This window comes from Cyanistes caeruleus, chromosome 9 (assembly GCF_971803275.1).
Source record: "Cyanistes caeruleus chromosome 9, bCyaCae1.hap1.1, whole genome shotgun sequence".
Classification (NCBI taxonomy): domain Eukaryota; kingdom Metazoa; phylum Chordata; class Aves; order Passeriformes; family Paridae; genus Cyanistes; species Cyanistes caeruleus.
In genome coordinates, this window is record NC_141709.1 from 12,328,703 (window position 1) to 12,351,888 (window position 23,186).

The following is a 23,186-nucleotide window of genomic DNA, read 5'->3' on the forward strand; positions in this document are numbered from 1 at the left end:
CTTTCTTTATTCCTTTTAAGTTTTGAGCCTGTTTTGCCCTTTTCCTAATCCGTATCTCACAACAAGAGATGAGTAAGTTTCCTGGTGATTTTTAGCTAGTGCTTAAAACCACGACATGTCTTTTATAAATATATATTTATAAATAAAAAGCCTATCAATTTTTTTCCCAGAAATTTAATGGCACATCACTGATAGACAATATAGATAGATGGTTTCTTTAAGCTGGACACCTGCATGAAGTTCCATTAAGCGCAGATTAATTCATAATACTTAGACTTAGTATTTTCAGGGCACTAAGAAAAACATTTGAAACTTTTTCTAATCTCATTCCCACTATCATTAATTGTTACAGATTTCAGTAATTATTTGCAATTTTGAAATTCTACATCTTCCCATATCCAGTGGACTGACAGAACTGTTGCCTCCCTGGAGAATGAAAAACAACTTTCTTTGGGCAGACCAGGTACCCCCTGTTTGACAAGTGGTGCAATGCTGTGCAACAGTAGAGATGTCACATTATATGCAGAAATATTGGTCTCCCTATAAAGTCATTTCTACAGATAAAATTAACTTCCAAAAATAAAAATATTCACCAATATTGCAAACACAAACACATTAATACATCTATACTTCAGAGACTTCTAAGACATGTCTGCAGCCCATGAGCACAATACTTGTTGCAGTCTGCAACCACAGGATCATGTCCAGGGAAGCTACAGTTACTGGGACCCAGCTCAGGATAGGAATGAGATGAGCCTCTGTTCATGAAACCATTTATTCAGACTGGGAACAAACTCATTCAGAGACAGAGAGCACCAAACAAAGGTAGGGTGCGGGGTTTTGATGGACAAAAGGGTGGAGTTCAGAATCAGGGACCACTAGGAACATAGCAAGGGTGAAACCCCAGGGGCCCAAACCCAACCAGAACTCCTGGGACACCCCTCACAAGGGGTTTGGGGTGGGGCAGCTTCATCCAGGGCTCACACTGCCCATCCCCCAAAGCAGGGGTCAAAATTCACACACATGGCTTACAGCCATTCCTCTCACTTTAACAATGCTTATCTGAAACTGAATCTTTGCCTCCCTGAGGCACCTCACAACAATACTCTCACCAAGTTAAACAGAATCTAAGACAAATAAGACATAACTGAAGAGTGTAAGAAACTCAAACACAGTGGTATCAGTTCCAATATTCCATCTAAAGAAGTTATCTGTAACAGTGATATCATCAGCAACCACATGCTACAGAACTTTCCACCATCACGATTTAATATGTTAAGTCTGATAAATTAAATAATAACAATATAAATTATGCCTTATTCACAAGTGACACACTTTCTCATGTCTGTTAGAATTTTATCACAAACATTACTGAATAGGTAATATTATAGTTATTATTAGTTGTTTGAGATTAGAAAGGGGAGCTGGAAAGGAAACAGTGCCTGAAAGGTTTTCAGAACATTTCATACCCATATATAATACTACTACAGACATCATTTTCGCAATGCAAATCCACAGACACGCATTTCTTAAAGGCTTTAGCGCATGCTGCAGACAGACCTTAAATTTCAAATTTATATATTCCAGGAAATATGCTAACTGCAACTGCAAAAACCCAGTATGCAGAACCGAAATGTTTTCCCTGATAGAAAAAAAAAAATCTGTCAGGGGGAAACCGTGGCTGGTAGAGAAGCCAAGTACTGCTTAGTCAGTGAGTCCACTGAAGGGCTATGGCGTCTTTGTAACACCTCTGTTATCAGTATGCAGCTGGCAAGGCTTTAGAAATAGATCCTGATTCTTGAGGTAAAGCAAAAGCAGAGCAGAAATCCAAACACTGTTATAGTTAGTGCATTTACTAGTAATCTTTGCTGTCTTTATAAATGCTTAACTATTGGCTGCAAAAAAAGCAAAACCAAATTATGTAACAAGACAAAAAAAACCCACAAATATCCATCATGAATTTACTCTTGCCAAGCCAGAGACAAAGGCAATGATTTAATGATATCCTTTAAATCCATCATATTAATATCTTTATCACACTTTACCATACATTGTGCTAGCTAAGCTAAAAAAAAACATTGTGCTAAACAATACTGTGAACTCTTAATGTTCACAGACATTTCTAATGTTTGGTATTGCTGACAGTGGTTAGGTGTGACATTATTACATTTGTTTCCCAATATATTCTTAATATAATCATAAAATTTACTTTAGTGCAGGTTTGCAACGCCACTGACTGCTTACAGGTGTGAACATTCCATGCCCTCATAAAACACCCACTGTATCAGCACCTAAAACATCTGATCTTTGAGCATTCTTTCACCTAGGATTCCTGTTCTATTATCTTCTCAAATCATGCTAACCTGGTTTTACACATCACTGAAACACAGCACAGAGAGGCAAACAAATTGTTTGCTGCAGTGTTCAGAGTTTCTGCAAATATCAGAGCTGTGGAACAGCTTCACAACCTAGAATTACAGCAGGGGTTGGAACACAGTCCTAGCATTTTGTCAAAGTCAAGGTACAAGGTAGGTATAAATCTCAAAGTATTTTTGTAACACTGCATACACAAATGGGTAAGACTACCTAAAGGCTTTCCAGTATCTTGCTATCACCTCTGTGTTAACAGTATATATGACCCCAGCACATTTTGCTGTAGAATACTCAAAAATCTCATTTGATCATCTGTTTTTGATAACATTTATGAACAGCATTCTATAAAAATAAATTCCCCTACTTCAACAAAGTATTAACCATACTTCTTGCCTATATGCATGATCTCAGCTCCCCTATAACTGAGAAAAGAAAAAGTGAAAGCAATTTTTAAGTATTTAGAAAGGTCAAATTATTTGAAATTAATGAACCTTAATAGAAAGCCAAGGGAGATTTTTCGTATGGCAAGGCAAGTTGACCAAAGAGTACTTGCATGGAAATTTCTTCCCTTAGGAAAATCACACTGATGATACGCTTCCCTGTCTTTGTGTAACAAAACCACTAAGAAAAACATCCTACTTGACCATAGTTTATGAAAGTCAGTTTCCTTTATGAGCCAAAAGAATGGTAAAAAAATTGCTTTAAGCCTTACAATCACAGACACAAGCTTAATGTAATTTCAATGCACCTCTTAAACCTGAAAGATAAAAGAGATCAAAAAAAGTACTCTATTACATTATATGGCATGAAACCAAAGGCTGCCAGAACTTGTCCTCTACTTCTTTTCTACATAATCTTCAGTTCTTCAATAGTACAGCCTAATTGCAAAAGCTTTTGACAATATTTCTAATTATAGTGTTCTTCAACAAAATATTACAAAGATCTACTAGAAAGAAAAAAAAGTTCCCCTTATATATTTGTTATGTATTTGCTAATTGTAATTAATTCAGCATAATAAAGAATCATTATACATGTTTTTTTCATAAACAATAAAGAGTGCATTTGCATGTGTGCATATACAAGGCATCTCTGCATTCAAAAGTAAACACAGTTGTTCTCTTTCATAATGAAGACACCATCAGGTGGTTTTTTAGATTCTCAACTCAAAGACCAAGTACAGGCTCTTTGCAATTTTTTACATCTTTAAGGCTGTCAAGCAACACTTTTGTCCTCTTTTATCATAGGCTAATTTTGGAAGCATGTTTGATAATAATACTATTAATTGATTTGGACTACTCTAGTAAACAGACTTATTCATAGATAAACACTGAGATAGGCTTTACATCTTTATCCATATATCATACTGGACAAAGAATTGTATATGGACTCATCAGATCCTGTAGTTTGGAAAAGACCTGTAAGACCATTGAGTCCAACCATCAACTCGGCATTGCCAAACCTACCACCAAACCATGCCCCAAACACCACATCTACCTGTCTTTTAAATCTCTCCAGGGATGGTGAATCCACCACCTCCGCAGGAAACCTGTTCCAGCGCTCAACAACCCTTTCCATGAAGAAACTTTTCCTAATACCCAATCTAAACCTCCAGTGGTGCAACTTGAGGCCATTTCCTCTTGTCCCATGATTTATTACCCAGGAGAGAACCCAACACCCACTTGCTACACCTTCTTTTCAAGTGGTTGTAAAGAGCTGGAAGGTCACTCCTGAGCCCGCTTTCCTCCAGGAAAACACCCCCAGCTCTCTCAGCTGCTCCTGATCAGGCCTGTGCTCCAGACGCTTCATCAGCTTCATTATCTTTCTCTGGACCTCCTCCATCATCTCAATGTCCTTCCTGAAGTCAGTGTCCCAAAGCAAACACAGAGTTCAAGGTGCTGCCTCACCAGTGCCCAGCACAGAGGGACAATCTGTGCCCTGCTTCTGCTAGCCACACTATTCCTGATGCAGGCTAGCATGCGCTTGGCCTCCTTGGCTACCTGTTCACAGCTGCTTCTTGTTCAGCTGCTCCCAAGTCCTTTTCCATCAGGCAGCTTTCCAGCCACTCTGCCCCAGCCTGGAATGCTGTATGGGGCTGTTGTGATGCAAGGACAGTACTTGGCACTTGGCCTTGTTGGCTTGTTTGGCATTTGTTTGTATGACAGCTAAAATCCAGAAGCATTATGGGTCAAAGGATCTTCTTAGCTTGTCCTGTCAATAAAGCTTGCAAAATTATTTAATTTTTCCTAGCACAGTAGAACTAGTCCATGTACAGAAAATTCATCCAGCACACAAATGTCCATCAGCATCTATTAGCTGGGTAACTATTATTTTTTCCAAGTCAGTACAGAAATGCATTATCTGAAACACACAGTTTTTAAGTGGTTGAATTTGACAGAGGAGACCTGTAATATATTATTCCTCCTAACTCAGAACTGGCATACTAATATGTACATTAATATGTACCATAAGCACTAATGTGTACCTTAATATGTTAAGGTACACACTAATATGTACCTTAACAACAGATAAAATCAAAATTAAAGTCCATGACCAGAAAAACCTCACCACCATACCTGTATTCATAAAATTATTTAGGAGCAGTCAATACATTTCATAATTAATTAGCTGTCTTATGAAAATGTCTAAAGGTTATCAATGAAGGCCCTTCACAGTAGAGAAAGTAGAGGAACATTAGGGCTTTATTGTTCAATTAGAATGTATTTGGAAGCCTAAATTAATTTCAGTTCTTAAACTATAAAACTATCACTGGTTTAATATTTATTTTTCATTAATTGTAGCCACTGTCCTTGCATTCCTCAAGCTACAATCAATAACTGATTTAAAAACAAACATGTAAGACAAGCATAGGAAAACATCCAAAAATATAAAACAATTTCTCTAAATATTTCTTCCATAATCATGAGAAACAAAAAAACATTGGCAATATTAATAGATGAATATTTCCTGATGGAGAATACAGGGGTCTTTATTTAAAAGTACAGCCCCTGTCTGTCACAAAAGCAAGAGACCAAGATCCTTCATGGTTAATTAAAAACATACTTAGCATTTTCTCTTAATCCAAATGAGCCATAAGGCAGGAGCTCAGACTTTTATTCAAAGTCATGCACAACCCTTGTTGCCATAAGTAAACTTCCACCTCACTGGTGCTTCTACTACAGCTCTGATAAAACTTTTACATTCATGAGTCAAAGGTTAAACAAAGGAGAGGAAATGTTTTCTGTCAAATAGTCAGGTAACCACTAACAGTCCTGAACTATCAGCAGGAATCTAACTTCTAGTAATCAAATAAAACTAAGGAAACTGCCTTTCCGTAGCTAAATGTCTAATGTCTAGGGGCTACTTTTCTGTCTGGAAAATTGACACAAAATGTGTAAAATTGAAACATTCTGCTTCTAAGGGATTTGCCTAAAGGAAAAGTGAAAAAGTTTCAAGCATGGTCTAAACTGAAGAACTACAAAGCCTTACCTCATAAACCTGTCTTCCTTATTAGAGCATTTCATTTGGAAATGTAGGTGACAATTTTACAGTCATAAAATTAATGAAATCTAAGACTGAGCATTTTAATGATGCATTTTGTGTTCCTCTGCATATCTTAGGTCAACCTCAGAGTCCATCAAGAGTTTCAAATTATTTGTACTTTGCACTAAAACCATTCAGGTAATTCAAAATCAATTCAATGTAAACCCAGGAAGTATTATTTCCACTGCAAGAAGCAGTGACACTTAAAAACATAACCCAGAAGAATTAAGTCTACTATTATTCAAAAGCAGACATTTAAGTTTCTACTGTGCCACTTCAAACCTCAACTAGCAAAACTATTACCTAAAAATAGGAAAAGTAAAACCTGGAGAAAAAATCCAGTGTAGGATATGAGCTCAACAAGGTATTTTACAATATGCCTATTGTGTATCTCTTGTCTTACAGGGCTGAGTTAGCTCAACGCTTTGTGGAGAGGGAGGAGGTGACAAAGCAGGATCCACACTGAGAGCTTCACAAAGCAGCCATGCAGCTTAATGAAAAGAGCTAAATTAAATAGAACTTGTAAATGAAACACAGCATTTCTGGAGAATAATCCAAGAGTTATCTTCTCATCTTACTATGGTTTAGCACTTTGAATTTGGGAACTGAAGTCAAGCTCTACACATTCATTCTAGACAATACCACAACTAAGTCCTTCAAATAAAAAGGCCTGAGAAAGCTACCTTGAGAAATTTTTATTTCACTTTATAAGCATAGAGAGTATTTGAACAATACATTCTGATTTGGAATAATTTACACAATTCATATGCTTGTGTATATAAAATGCAAAAAATAAATCTATAAAACTTACAGAGGAATTCTGCACATACAAATATATTTTCTGTTTCAAACTATCCATTTTAAAGCAGGACCATGTGGCTGCAAATTCAGAGATAATTTCCTTTAGTGTTTCAGATGGAGAATGAATTATAGAGCGAAGTCCCATAAATCACAAGACTTTAATCTTACGTGCAGCTTTGAGTTGCTGGTGTTAAACCTGAGGACGAGCAGCCTTTATTTCAGCTTTCAGTTAAGAATCTCATTCAGCAGTTGAAATTCTATCTCTTTAGAAGCCCTGGCATAGGTTAACACATGGCTTGGTACTATCCACAAAAGATATGCACAAGGGAAAAGCTGTGCCCTGCACCCCATTCATCAGCCTACCCAAATGTCTACACTATTTCCTTTCAATCACTTTGACTGGCTTGTTCCTGCTCATCTTTACAGATTTTTAGTTACATTTCAGTTATTTATGATAATTCAACTAGATTTTCTATATTTTACTATCTTTAACTGTCTTTGTAAAAGCCTGAGTCAGGAATCTTATTATAATCCTCTTGTCCGAAGGGATACATCCATGTGGACATGGACAAGGCAGTTTGACATGGCATTTCTGTACACTTGCACCTGTGTGTTTATATAAAAGTCCATGGCTATTGTGCACACACCCCTGAAGAACAAGTAGTCTGAATTGCCCACACATCAGCCATCATGTGTATACACACAGCAAATATCATTTTATGTCATTTTGATATATGGACAAAAGCAACGCTGAACATGTGTACACACACTCTTCATATATAAAGACAGCATTCATTTATTGTTTTTTAAATTTTGGTTAATTTAAGAACAATAAGCACAAGCAAAGGAGAGACAGATAAAACGCAGAGAAAGAGACACAAAGTGAGAAAAAAATCTGCTTAGTGAGTCCTCTTTCACTTGGTCACTTCTAATGAATCCTGGAATTCATAGCAAAAACCAGACTGGCTACTAGAACACATAAGATTGAAATATTGATGCATTCTTTCCATCTGAGGTAAACACCACACAATGCACACACACACTCTGGAGATAAGCAGACTACCCAGCTACGAGTACAATGCAATGAAGCTAGTCCTGTTACGCATTCAGCTGTGCACTGTAAATTTGAAATTGTCACAATAAAAGCAATAAAGGCAATGCTTTGGATATGGTTCAGTGAAAAATTATAGCTTGCCACCTTTCATTTTCCTACTCATTTCTACCAAGTAATAGACCATTGACTAATCTTTAGCTGATGCATGTCCATGGGGAAATGTTAAAAGAAACACCCAGTTTACACCAGCTGAGAATTTACATCCTTTGCTTTGCAGCACTCCATACAGTACTTAAATGTACTTGAGCATGCATAACTGATTTAAATGTTGTTACAGCCGCACAAACAATGCAAAACATTTTGTTTCTAGCTTAATGAGAAAAGAATATTAACTCAGAGAAAAGAGCTAAAAGCATACATGTACATTCTCACTCTGGGTTTTAACAAGTTATATTAAAAAAAAAGTATCACTGAGAAAAGGGTTAAACGTTACACATTCCAAAAGCCTAAGACTTATATCCTTCTGAAGTATTACTAAAGACATATTTCAAAGATCCCAGAAAGTAAATTAATTTCCAGAATAAAATATTTCCCTATTGCTACTTCCATTATATGGTAGCATTTTTTTTTCTTTGCAATATTTAGAGCAAACATTTCTTTTTAAATTACTTGCCAAAAAACATCCAGTGTACTGGCTCTCAACATTAGTTTGGCATCTGTTTAAAAGTTCATTAAAATCTTGATGTACTGTTTCAAATAACTTTAAGTACTCTACAAGTCTCTACATTGGCTGATCTTTTTTTCCCTCAGTGTTCATTTACTGATAATCCTTCTACAAGCTGATGTTAGGTTTTTCTCCCTAACTCACATGGTCTATCATAATGACACTCTCCATGACTACATGATTTCCATGTTGTCCAAATACCTGAAAAACAGCTTTTCTCCATATTATTCCTATCCTACTCTCAAAAATTCTCTCTTTCCCCTTTGCTGCCAATGCATTTGGCCCCTCCTCTCTTGCACTTGGAGATTCTCACTTTAAAAGCAATTTAAATTCAATTTTGTTCTTCCTATTTGCTGCTGAGCTTGGTATTTCCATTTCCTCTAAGGGGCTTGAAGGCTGCTAGGCTCTTAACTGAAGTTGCAAATTTGTCTTTTAATGAGATCACTCTGCCTTTAATTTAATTAAAATGGTTTTAGGACAACTAAATAATTGGGGGTTTTTGTTACCAAAACAATTAAGAGAGAATAAAGAAAAAGCAGAGGGAGAAACACAGTATTTCTTTGGGGTCACTCTCCCCAACATCAGTGTCTCTTCTGCAACAAAACAGTGTGCTCTTACCTTGTGAATTCTCTGGATCTCCTATTTCTTATACTAGATATAGTCTGGGAAAAGAACTTGGATGAGACACCCAAAAATCTCCTTTCCAAGGACAGGAATACAGAATAATAATAATGCACTTTATTGTTGAATTGACAGAGTGCTTGTCAAAGATCTGATTAGAAAGTAAAAATATCCACATAACAGTCCAAGCCTCTAAGGCTGGAATATATTGTTCTCTGCCTTTTAAGCAGAGATTTCATATTATTTAAATAAAATGATTCAGCTTCACAGAAGAATACCATCATATGGGGCTTGGGGCCACTTTTTATGTGAAAGCAATGCCGTAGAAAAGCAATACCCTGATAGCAAAGTTAAACACATTAGCAGAGAATTTGTAAAAGTTATTTTTTTCTTGTATTTGTTATATTCACTCATTGATTCAATTTTTATTTACCACCTTACCTTAGAATACAGAGGCAGACCTTGCCTCCTGACGTCAAACGGCAGAATCCAAACCTTTGCTTACTTTCAATGTCGGTGAGCACAAAGGTGAAATGCTGTCCTACTTGGTTTTGGGACACCCTGAAAAACCAGATACAGAGCATAAAACCATTAAATCACATAAAAGATGAGCATTTAAGTCATTGGTCTCAAGTATTTTCATGCACAATTCTCACTATAATCCTCAACACAATTCCATTGTCTGCTGTTCTTCTCCAATTCTTACACGATTTTCTACAGCAGAATACCTAAGGACCTGCTAGTAATGACTAACACCTGCCATTTCTGGTTCAATCTTAGATGATCACACTGAAAATTAATTCCCAGAGAAGCTGAAAATCATTACAGACGTCAGTCTACCAGTCAGAGAGCACAAATTATTTTTTAATTTATCCCTTGTAATATGGGGCAGGAGCGGTTGTTGTGGTTTTTGTTAGGTTTTGCTGGTTTGTTTGGGTTTTCTTAAATCTCCAGCAAAATTAATTATAGAAAATCAAATCTACCTCCTAGTGAAAAAAAAAGTAGCAGCTGATCAAAGGGAAAGAGAAGCGATGTAGGACACAGGGATTTTATACTGTTTTTAACACATGCATGACAAAGGTTTAAAGATCAGCTAAGTGGTACCACTACCCAGCCTGTACAGTCTCCCACTCTTTTCAAATTGCTTTAGACCCACACAAACATAAAATGACTAGGCTGAACCAAAAGCTTGTGCTGAGCATACATTAGAAGATACACTTAGTCCAATATAATCACCCATAAATGATGGACTTTTTTGCATTAGGTAATTAAACTCAAACCATTAAAACAAGCACTTTCCTCAACTGCCTTCAACAACCTGGAACAATCTAATGCTCTCTTTAAACACTGTAAATACTCAATGGCTTGTTCTCAGTCCCTCCTTGCTCAGGTTCTGGGTAGCTGGGATGCTGTACACTGCACCTCGCACCAGAGAGCCATCAATAACCAGGCCTTACTGCTCCCCTGCCAGCCTTGCAGTTTTCTCTGCCACATCTCTGCACTTTGCTCTTTCCTGCACAGAGTAGACTGCCATGAAATGTGGGGTGTGGTTTCAGCACCCCTGCACACCCTGGGGCCGGGGGCTCCCACAGAAACCCAGCAGCAGCTGCTCAGTCGGAGCACTGGAAATGCTGTGAGCAGTAACCTCAGCTGCCTCTGCTACCACCCTCTCTCTGCTCTGCCATGTCCCACTCTGAGGCTTGGAGCTTCCAGCAGCCAGGCCTGGCTTCCCCTTACACCATGAAACACCTGCCAGGGTATTAGGCTGGAGGCTCTGCGCACAACCTTATTAACCCAAATTGTTTTTAATGAACTGAGTACATCTAAGTCAGGCAAAATATCTATACACAGGGCCACTCTAAAAATGAGATTTAAATTCTGATATTTTCTATTAAAAAGCCAAGTTATGAGTTCAGTGGGAAGGATTTCCGATGCCATCTCACCACCTCCCAGCCACAATCTTTCCTTTGCTTCTCTAACAGAGGCAACTCTGTGTTTTCACAGTCAGTGTAAGAGTGGCCCGGCTTGAAAACTGCTTCCCACACAGTATAGAAAGAGACGTAAGCAGCAAGTCACAGATTTTTAATATGAGAAACACTCCAAGACTACAACTCAATTTCCACAAGAACCCAAAAGTTTGCATTTTGTCCCATTTGTTTCAAGAGAACCACTAACAGAAGCCAGTGACCAACCATCCATCTGGACTACATTTTCTGTTCAGTTTAAAACACTGAATTAATTCTGGGTTATAATTTGAGATGTGGGGGCAGCAAGGATTCCTGTTTTTCTACTCCTCTTCAGCAGAATTAAAATTGACTATATGTAAGACTTACCATGAAAAACAATGATAATTGGGAATTTCAATCAACAGATGACAACAATGTATAAATTAGACACATAAAATATTCCACAAGTGCTAGCATTACAGTTTTAACACATATATAGCATGTTCCATCATGCAGACAAACACTGGCCAAGTGACTTGGGATTTGTCCCTCCCTGTTTCACTGCAGCACATTCAGGTTGTTTAGAAATCAAGTCTCCCCTCCAGAAACAGGCAGCAGCTCCTGACCCTGCTACCTGGACCACAGAATTGATTCCTTTCAAGTTTTTCTTAGCATGAAAATCAACACAGATAAAATGAAATTATTACCAGAATATTATATCAGAATTCCCTCAACAAAATGTTATCCAGACTATTTACTGGAGCACAAGATAAAGTAGTCCAACTGCAAAGCCTTTCTGCAGAATGCAGGTCTAGTCAGCTGTTTGAAGAGAGCATGATCTGCTCACTTGCAAGGGGAGAGCAGGCACAAATCGTTGCTAACCAGTGCTGACATTCTCCTCACTCATTCCTCTACCTTGCTTCTGACTTACTTTCAACTTTGCCCTGTGTGCTTACTTTTAATGCTAGTTCAACAACAATAAATCACTAGTAATAAAGAACGTGTGTAAATACTTATTAACCCTGCAGACTACAATGGGCTCTTTCTACAGTTCACTATAGAATTAAATATAGGTTTTAAAATCTTCTATGTACCTACACAACACAGAAAAGACTCCTTAGTACCCATGGAGTACGTAAAGAGTAATTTTAAAGATTTTTGTTTACACTACAGCCATTGCTCAGGCCTCACTTTAAGGGAGCCTCGAGAGTTGATTAATACAGGAATTGAATCTCTCCTTCAAACAAAAAACAGCATATCTAATCACTAAATTTATCCTTTTCTCTCCATAGAAACTCTTCTTCTTCCAAATTATTTTGTTTAAGATAGAGCATATGTTTGAAAAATTTTTTTCCTCAAATTTTAGAAATTTTTGAAGAGTTTCAAAAAATTTATGACCTCATATGTGGGAATAGAGATTTCTGTTTTCTTTTAAAAGCAAGTCACAATGTCATTGTTACTTATAAAATATCACATACATGTTCTTGATCAGTGTAAGTAATATACACAGTTCTGTCTGAAGCTTTGGTACCTGCTACTTAAACCTGAAAGTTTCACATGTAATACAACCCCCAAACTGATAGGGAAAACCAAACCCATCAATTAGTCACCCTAATTTCCCCCAAATCAAAGAACAAAATAGAAACTGTTTCAAGCAGGAATTCAAAAAACAGGTAGCGGTACAAGCTGATGGAGAGACTGTGGAGACAGTAACACTAGGTTGGGCATCCTCTTCAGCTAATTGCTATCCCCTAATCTAAGCTTCAGGGACTATTTCTTTCACTTTCAGGCCCACTCCAGGATCCACAAGTCCACAGCTCAGGCTCCCTGTGTGGAAAGCTCCTCTGTTCCACCAAGCTATCTGATTTGAGCTCTGCCTCCCAAAAAACCCAATCCTTTACAATTCTGGAAGAAAAAAAGGAACAGGAGAAAAACTGGGGAAGATATGAAAATGGACAATGCCACCACCAAGTAAGAAAATTCTCACAAATAAAAAGCACTGTTAGCTTATTAATGGGACTATGTTTTCAAAATAACCCAGAAACATTAAAAGAAACCACAACTACTGAGTAAAGAGTCTCACTGGGAGTATTTAAGTTGCAAAAGAAGCCTGTCTAAAAGCTCTCAGGGCCCTGAGAGCCTGACCACTTGGCCAAGGGTCTATGGGAGCACGGGGCAGCTCTCTTGTCATTCCCAGGTTCCCCCTCAGACAAGTGCACCTCTGCATACACATGGAAACCAAACAACCCCTGTTTGAAATCATTAGTTACATTCTTCACAGCACACACTGCAGCCTGTCCTTACACTTGTCTCACACTTTCACTATTACACAAACATGTGCCATAATGCAGTGAGACACAAGATGCAAAGAACTCAGTTGTGTGCAACTGCTGCTACATTTCTGAGTTTGAAACCCTCCTTGCAAACTGACTGCAGTGCCTGAGGGGTACAAAAAATGCTATAGCTTATTTATCTTCACCCATACAGCTTGAAGTACTTTCTTGATTATTTACTTTTCATTCTCAACTATTTACTCTAATGGCAAAATTTTTGTGTATCTTATCACTACCTTTTCACAAGATCTGAAAATCTGATGATTTCAAAGCATTGTTTTGCACTTTGCTTGATCATAACTGTGTTTCCCCACAGACTTTTACCACACATATCAATAGAAACACCATTAGCCAGGAACAGGACAATGACAGTGATGTCATTCCTGCTATCATTACTCACTCACCCTAAAAGATTATGAGTCAAATAACCAGCATGGTCATTCCCATACTCAAGTGACATTCTGCTGCTGAAGAGAAATCCTCTACAGCAGCAGCACCATTGATTATTTTCCAAAATCCTATACTTCCCAGTGACTGGGTGAGCACCAGGGGGAATTAATGAGGTACACATCACTGTCTCCATGTTGATCCTATAGGTAGTTCCAAAAAGCACACCTAAAAGAGGGCTGTGTGCTTCACATTCAGCAGGAGGAATGCATCCTGAAAGGGAAAAGACTGAGGAATGAAAGGAGTAAGAGAAGTACTTATGGTGGAGAGAAATGGCAGAGACTCAAAGCACAGATAAAAATGAGGGGTCAAGCAGTGACGTAGCACAACTTCAGACTGAACCTGAAATAGCTCCAAAAGGAACAAGAGAAGTTGCACCCTCACTAGTCATCACCCAGCTACATAACTGATGGATGTGGAGACTGAAGTACAAACTCTGCAAAGTTATACCTGAGTTCTGGGTTGAGAGGGAAAATACAAAAGAGTGCTGGAGAAAGAAAAGTGAAGCAAACCATGCAGGATTTGCACCGAGGATTCAAGCAACAAGAGAACAAAATGGTGTTGCCTGAAGCATTAATATTACTTTAGCAAACATTAAAAGGAAATTAAAATCTCTGTCATCAAATGTAAAATCCTCCTAGACCATATGAAAAGAAACTGAATACCAAAGAAAAGGGTCTTTCTTTGTAAATACATGCATGCAAACTGTAAGAATGTTATAAAATTGTGCCATTATTAAATATAATTAATTCATAAAAAGAGAGTTCTCAGAGCTCAAGAACTTCTGTGATGCAGTTCATTTCTTATTCCTTTTCAAATAATATGTACACCATAACTAGAAGTAATGAAATTATGTGTTTATTTTCAATAAAAAAGTATATATATAACTCAAAGTTTAAGTCATGGTCAAAGAATTTTTTTTACCCCTTTGTGCCTCTTTTGGCTTGACTTTCCATTTCAATTTAATGGGAGTTACCTCTAGATTTTTCATTACCATTCACAGTATGTACCTTTGATAATTAGAGCGAGTAGTGTAAAGTTATTTGTAGCATCTGCATAAAGTATGTCTGGTGAGCAAACAGCATCGAATAGTGAGAACGAAATCTGGAACTCTATGATCATTGCAGGATAGTGGATAAAAGAAAATCAAATATATGTGCTCATTTCTTTTCAGTTCCTTAAGTAATTAATATAGGTGACTAGAAAGAAAATGGGTGACAATGATGTTAGTACTGGTGCTTTAACTTTCTCCATAATTTGAAGAACACAGATTCCCTACTTTATTTGGTTTTATTTAGCTAGATAACAGAATTAACATTCCATTATCTATAACTCTGCTGTGGATTAGAAACCCAGAAGTAATATATAGAATAGAATCATATTTTTTGTTTTAAGTATCTTGGTCAGCAGAATCAGTGGAAGTTACTACTTTTACACTAGTGATTTCTAGCTCTTATCACACTCAGACAATGTTTGAATTATTTATACACATAAATAAATACATATATATATGCTATATATGTATATAAATATACATATATTACAGGTTGAGAAGCTATGCTCTCTGCAGTACAATATGCTCAATGAATGAAATAGATATTTTCTGTATCAGTTCAAATGTTTCTGTATAGAAATCGCCATTGAAACTAATTGTAAAATACTCGGGAGTATTAGGAGTACCATCTATCATGATCCTATATACAAGAGGAAAAACTATAAATATATATGTAATCATCAGATAAGGGAAAGCACATTTATGGCTAGAAAAACACTAAAATATTTGGAACATCTTAAATGTTCGGTGGGAAAAAAAGCCCTACAAAACGGAACGTCAGCAGTGTTTTTCTCAATCCTTTTCTTTATCACTTCAAATTTCAAAATAAAAATAATTCAACTGAGAAATCAGAATACAACTGCTGGTTTTGTTTAAAACAATTGGTAAATGCGTCCACACTATAGGAAACACTTGAGCTGAGCAGAAATCACGCAGCCAGTAAGTTGTTCACACAAATAACTTGCCAGTAACAGTCCCCACTTCCCTGAATGTCCTTCCAGCATATCTGTCCTTTGCTCCACAATAGATCTGCTCCTCCTAGTCCGTGCTGCTACACTATGATCCCACATTACCTTTGTTTCTCCCTCAAATGCCCCAGAACCGGGCTCCCAGCTCTGCAGGCAGCTACGAGTGCAGAGCCCGTCCTAAAGACATCACAGCACTGCCCGAGCAGTCTGCAGGCAGAATCCCAGCTTCCAGGAACCTCCACTCATGTCCAGCTGACAAATTTTATGAAATTTGTAGAAATTTTGTATCTTTGCGAATACTGCTATACAATAAAGCATGAGGCCAACAGTCAAAAAGCAGATCTCTGGGGAAAGGGCAGATGTGGTACCAACAAACAAACAACAAACTTCCTTGAACTTTTTCCTTTTTGTCCCTTTTTTCTTTGTTTCTTAGCCCTTCAGATAATCAGCTAAAATACATACTTAGCTATGCTATAAATTCAAGTATTCTCACAGCTTATTAAGTTCATCCTCTTCAGACAAGTAGCTAAGTGCCTTCTAAATGGTTCAAGAGAACCATAGTTAAGGTAAGACAACTTATTTGAAAATAATTATTTGCTGCCACTGATTATCTTCTTACCACTGGATGGCAGCAACAGAACCTCACCTATTTCTGTTATCCTCAAAATTTGTTTCCATTATTCTTCTTCATTACTGATTTTAAACAGATTTCTGTACATATCTTAAGCATATTAAAGACTTTAATGCTTTAAAGCCAGCACTGAGAACCATATTAGTTAAGTCATTAAAACAGCTTAAAGGATAGTGAGCTTAACCAGTTCAAAACTCAAGCAATTTAATTAAATTCAGCTATAAAAGACTAAATAAGCCTAGTTTAGTTCACGGAAGTTGTGTTTATAAAGTTGTGTCTTTATTTTGCCAGCGTGTTTTGCTGCAAAGATTCTCTTCTTTCCTCTCTAGACACACCAGCTTTTCCTCTACCAACAGCAGATTCTTGCATCTGATAGATGCTTCTCATCTCCAACTCACCATCTACAACTGATGCACGTGCTGCTTTGAAATTGGCTCAGCCTGCACATTACCTGGGTGTATCTTTCATCAATTATGCAAATCAAGCTTTTAATTCAATCTTAGCCAATTTGGACAATACGGGCTTTCCAAACCGAATGAGTTCAATCTATGAAATAAATTACCATTAATCATTTTGACAAGCCCAAATAAATATTTTCATTAATAAAAACATTTTATATCAACAGTTTAAATGACTGGAAGCATTACATGGAAGCCAGACTATAACTGATATCAGAAAGGTAAGGGCTAATTAATTATAAATTACAGTCTTGATTCTTCTCTGAGAAAAATCAATTGCATATTCAGCTACTTCCATGTAATTAAAGTCCTAATTTCTTTGAACCCAAACAACACGTTTTCTGTACTGCTTGGTGAGTTTTTACATCCTGGTGCACCGTAACATTTTTAATGAAGCTTGCTGCTTGAAGGAAACTGTGTTATATCCTTATACTAACACAGATGGTGTTCACAATTACAATGGACAAAACTAGGAGCTGAAATGTATCTCTGGATAGAGATATTCCTAAAATTCTAGGATTACATTTTTTTGTGATAATTTCCTACTAGTAACTTCATACTTACTTGAACAAAGGGCAAGTTTTCTTATCTGCAGGTGCAACTTTAGGGAGTACATTACATTTGCCTTTTCTTTAAATCCTTGCTTGTAATTATGCTAAAAATAGTTTTCTATGTGATATTTTAAAATAAATGATAACTGTAGCACATACCTTTCAATGTCAAAAGGAAAGCAGAACTTTGGAACGCTGTTCAGCACTTCCTGAAAACACAAGCAAAAGAAATGAAATTAAGGGCTTTTTGAAAAGGCTTTTGAAAGGTTTGCTTTTTTTAAAAAATGGCCAAAAATACTCGTAACAAATAATAAGTTCATGGAATATATGATTACAAAAAATACAGCACACGTTCCTGGACTGAAATAATTGATTATTAAAAAGGAATTAGGTTTGTGCTTTGGCAGATTGCAAAGACAATGCCACAGAAGCCCCAGGAGGGAAAGGCCTGGCCTGAAGGGTATTAACACCCTTCACATCCCCGCTGGGATTCCCTTCAACAAGGCCATATGGATTTTACAAGAAGCACCACACCATATGGGTAAGCCACGTCTGCTGCTACTTGTACCACAGACTAGCCACAGGGACTTCTGACAGATCCTGGCTCAAAAATACAAATGTTGTTTCAATTAAAATTCAGGCAGAGAAAAGGGAATGAAGTTGGCAGCAGAATGAATTACAGAGAGGTATAACAACTCTATACATGTTCCATAGTCAAATGCTGAAAATGATGGAAATCGTCTACTGGTCCAAAGCAGAAATTTATATGATTAACCCTCTGGGCTTCACAAGCAAGCTTTGCTATTAATAAAGGGGGGCAGGGGAGGGGGGCGGGCAAAATCCACCAGATCTACATTCATACCACAGTATGAAAGGATAATGTCTCTCTTTCGTGCAGAATTTTATTTAAGAAGCTGTTTAGTGGCAAATAAAATGTGTTAATGAAAATATAAAATTGCTCTCAAACTAGTCAACATTTTTCTTTAAAAAAAAAAGTGAATTACCAGATCATTCAGCAGCAAATATTAAACAATGGCTTTAGAAGATCCTAGAAAATAGGTTTTATTTCCTTGTTCCCAACTGGGAAAACAAACCCCCTGTGAAATGCTTCAGCAAGAAAAGACAGTTGACATCAATGCAGTTGGTCAAAGCTGCAGAATTTGTTGTTGGAACAGCCCCACAGACCTGTATTTCTGTATACATGAGCTGGCCCACAAGGTTTGCTATCAGAAATGAGCACATTGATTACAAATTTCCAGGGCTGCACATGAGGGCCTAAGAAGCTGATTTAAAGTGTAGCCTGAACACCCTGTTTACTGCATGTTGGACTATCAACTCCCTTTAGGGGAAATTGTGTATTTAAATTCCTACACACTACAGTGACTATTTACTTCAAACATTCACTGGTCTCAGTGGATAGTGTAAAATATTGAGAGTCCACACAAATTAATCAGCAAGAGAGGAACAGTTCAGAAGAAAGCCTGTGACCACAAGATGTGTATGTTAGCTGCAACATTATTTTAAGGACTGTGCCTCAGTAAATCTTCATGTGATACAAAATCAGGAAGTCAATGTTTTTAGAATTTTCAAGTCATACAAGAGATTTCAATAAATCTTTACAACTTTTACTTTGTTAGCACAGTGTATGGAAGCCACAGATGTGTTTTGGGAAAGGTTATTAACTCCACTAAGAACAACAGAACAATATGTAGAATACTCTTCACAAGGAACTGCTCTAGCACCATCCTGCCTGCTCTGAGTGCCCACTGTAGAAGAGTGAAAAGCAAAATATAAGCAGGGCAGGTAAGCATTTGATTCCTGCAGTCAGGAACAAGCACACACAATGCTAGTAGTAGCAACTCTAATACTCTAATAAAAGAGAGCAAACAGAACTAGCTAATCCAAACTTCCAACTCAGAAATTTCCCAAGCATTTCCAAATAGTCTCCCATTTCAGTCTCATAAAGTTTGTTTTTCCTGTTCGAAAGAAATAGTATTTTATTATTTTTCTAAATCTGTACCTATTGTCACACTACAGGAAGTGATTTTTCTCCTCACTAACAAGAATTTTAATTGCTGCCTGGTGAGCTTAGCACTGACTCAGAATCGGGTATGGAAATGTATTCATTTATGTTCCCCATTGTATTCTCTCAGAATAAATTATCACGCAAGGAAAAGAAAACAAAAACAAAAAAACCCGAAGGTATTAGCTCAATATTTTGACTAAACAACCTGAAAATGAGGGTGTGTTTCGAAGCATTGCCCAGGCCGAGCGACAGGCCAGGGCTACCCCAGCGCCTCCCAGCCCTCCCCAGGCCAGACAAGTGCACACAACTTCTGCGGAGCAGCCTCCGCCGCTTCCCAACTGGCAGGAGCATCCCTCGGGGGACAACTCTTTAAACCTCCGCACTCTTTAAAATTCAACCAGCCAGCAGGTCTATAGACTGGTGTATAAACAGTATAGACACACACACACACACACAAAAATCCTCTCTCGGCTTATGTCAGTGACAAAGCAGCTCAGCAGTTGACTGCTTCTCCCCTGACAGTGTAAGCCGGGTTTACACAGATCAATAGATGGAAGTCCCACCTAGCTTCCAGGGCTCAGTTTTCTCCCTTAATTATAGGTGCAATTCAGATTTTTAAAATGCAAGAAAACAAGATGCCCCCAAGATGCTCCTAGATGAATTTAAAATGCAAATGGTATTTATATAGACATTCACATTTGTGTACATATTTGTACATACAAACAATTACAGAAATCATACAAACTTGCAGCAATCTCTATTGGATAAAATTGGAGCTATGTCTCCTAATGGCTCATCATTTTCAAGATTCCCTAACCAGCCATGACTTCTTCCTGAGTCAATATACACTCTCAGAAAAAGAATAAAGTTATTTGTTGTCTTTTATATTCATGACTTGATAAAATTATGTATTTATTTCTGAAGGCAAAAGATTGTACAGGTCTTCAGAAAGCAAAACAGTTTGATTCATATGTCCCATGATTATTTCCTCCCCTATTCCTCCCCTCTCACAGTATTAGTGCTTTCAGAAATGGTCCTTGTGTTATAAACAAGGTGTATACAGGGGGAAGATGATAACATGTAAAAGAAAAAAAAATAAAACCCCACACAAGGAAAGGATTATCTATTTGCTTTTCAACACTGACTTAAACATCTACAGGTGCATACAAAATTGTATTTAATTGCTAAGTTAAAGGATAACTATCTCATTCCTCCTAAAAACTCAAAGAGAAAGAAGAAAATAATAAAATTTATATAATGTGAACTGTGACATGCTGCTTCCCCTGAAAAAACGCTTAAACAAAGACAGAAATGGTATTTACAAAAATATTTCCCTTATACCTAAAGCACAGCAGCAGAACCCTGCATTCTCACAGGCTCAAGGTGCAATGGTTTATTTATTCTCTCTCATCAGTTGCATTGTCCAACTCCAGCCTGGCCTGGTCATGCTCACTGGCTCTACAATGGGAGGATATTACAGAAGCCTGAAAGAAAAAATTATTTAGCATTCCTTGCTTGTTTTGGCACCCACTCAGCTAATTCTGTGTATCAGCATTTTATAAAGCAACACAAACAGTGATAGAAAATGCTTCTGAATTCATACATAATTAATAAAAAGGTCCTGATTACTTTGTACTCTGGAAAGAAACACGGTCAGTAGTTAACTTCCAGCAGTTTTGCCTTTGGGTATTTCAGATATTTCTCTAGGTCTAAAGACAAATTATGAAAAATTCCCTGAAACTGTTTTACATAAAGATTAATACCTAATAGCAAGTACTAATTGGCTTGCTAGTCATATCTACGGGCCAATCCCACAAAAGTCCTGCACACATCATATCATTTGCAGTCTGACACCACAGGATGGGTGTAACACAACTGTGTGACGTGGAAACCTCAGTGCCACATGGGTGGCAAAACACAGAGCTGCAGATGTGCCCTCTGAGCTCCACTTGCTGCAACATTTCTGTTTGCAGAAGATAGAAAATTTATGCAGTAACAGCTCCCTAAAAATAAACCTGCTCTTTTCAGCTAACAACTTTCAAACTAACTTGTGGATAGTGGTGATTTCTTCAACAGCTCTTTCTACCCCAATAGAGCTGCCATGTACCACTTCATACATCCCTGACAAACACACAAAGAGGAAGGAGATTCTGGACCATGTAGCAGAAGTTGTCACTAATGGATACAAGCAAGATTAAATTCCACTGAACTGAGCTACCTGTATGTTTCTACAACTGCAGATTGTTTTGACCCACAGAACAAATTCCACTCCACTGCTGAGAACAAGTTTTGATCCTCATTTAGTTGCCTAACATGTAAACCACAACTGGCAAGGCCCTACAGCCTAATGACTGACATTCAGAGGAATCAGGTTGCTCATAAGCAGAGAGCCTTTTAGAGTACTTGCTCTCTAAAAGGTGTTTGCATCTTTCAAAAGCTTATTCACAGAAACATTCATTACCTAAAATGAATGAGGAGCTGAATACCTGCAAAGGAGGATGAGATCACTTACAGTATTTCAGTTAGATTTAATTTCTCTTGTTCCTGCTTCCTGTCTCCTCCACCTGGCCATCATTCAGTTATACGCCTCAGGAAAAGATGCCAGACAGGCAGCTGAAGCTTTTTAGTAGCTTAGTCTAGTGGCTTTGTGCTCTACACAGCAACAAGGGCACAGGTAAGGGCACAGACAGATGAGGCAGCAGGACAGGAAGACTTTAAACAATAAGGTAATGGGATGAGCTTGAGATCTTAGAGAACCAAAATCACATCAACAAGTAACTCTCATAAAGGGAGCAGTGGAGGCCCGAAGGTCAGCCGTACCTGTGACTGAACTTGATTGTTGCAGCATCACTTAGAACCAACAGCATGTTAAATACACACAAAAAGAAATTAAAAAAGCTTAAGAACTGGAACAGTGAAGGACCAGGGTATGGTACACTCCAGCTAGATATATGCTACCTGATGCTCTTGCCCTGTAGAGCAGACAAAGGCTGATGTTCCTGGCAGCACACTTTTTACTGCCATCACAGAAGCTTTCAAAGGCAGTTTACAAAAAGGAAAGCCAATCCTGCCTGATTAATCTCACTGTCCTACAAGACTGGGGAATAAGACTTTCTAAACAACCACAGAGCAAGTTTTAAAATTCAGAGATTTTACTAAATTATAAATTCTTGTTGTCTCTATTTGCTTAATTGCTCCTGAATCTCATCATATAAGCAGACAAAAATGAACCCTATTTCAGACAGTTGTGTCCAGTGCAGCATACAGACAATCGATTAAAGTAACAAGCTCAGTTACAAAAGCAGAATAAAACCAACATGAAGTTCAGCCCAGGTTAATTTTCCTGCTTAAAGAAAAAACCCTTCAAATTTACTGGAACTCATAATAAAAAAGGAAAAATTGACAAGGCTCTTCTTCCCAAAGGAAGTTCCCCTTAGAATATGTTTAGATTCAAGTGTTACCATCTACCTCTACTACTGGCAAGGCAAACAAAAACAAGATAAATATTACTTCACCACACATCTCTAGCATGCATGTAATATTAGTATTCCACGCAGCAAAAAATAGGTTTCTTTCAGTTCTCTGACTCATGTCAGGGAGATCATCATTCCCTAGGCAGTATCAGAGACTTAGGAAAAACAGGAAATATGCCCTTCCAT

At 37.6% G+C, this 23,186-nt stretch overlaps 1 protein-coding gene across 3 annotated transcripts in view; it reads right to left on the reverse strand.

The window, feature by feature from the left end:
- Positions 1-23,186, reverse strand: part of DENND1B (DENN domain containing 1B) — a 156,462-nt gene that overhangs the window by 81,252 nt on the left and 52,024 nt on the right. For all 3 annotated transcript variants that reach the window (XM_086841999.1, XM_086841997.1, XM_086841998.1), the window contains exons 4-5: positions 17,661-17,710; positions 9,555-9,674 (exon numbers count right to left, since the gene is read on the reverse strand). In XM_086841999.1, the coding sequence (XP_086698125.1) occupies positions 9,555-9,674; positions 17,661-17,710 (170 nt within the window). The remainder of the gene's footprint in view (positions 1-9,554; positions 9,675-17,660; positions 17,711-23,186) is intronic.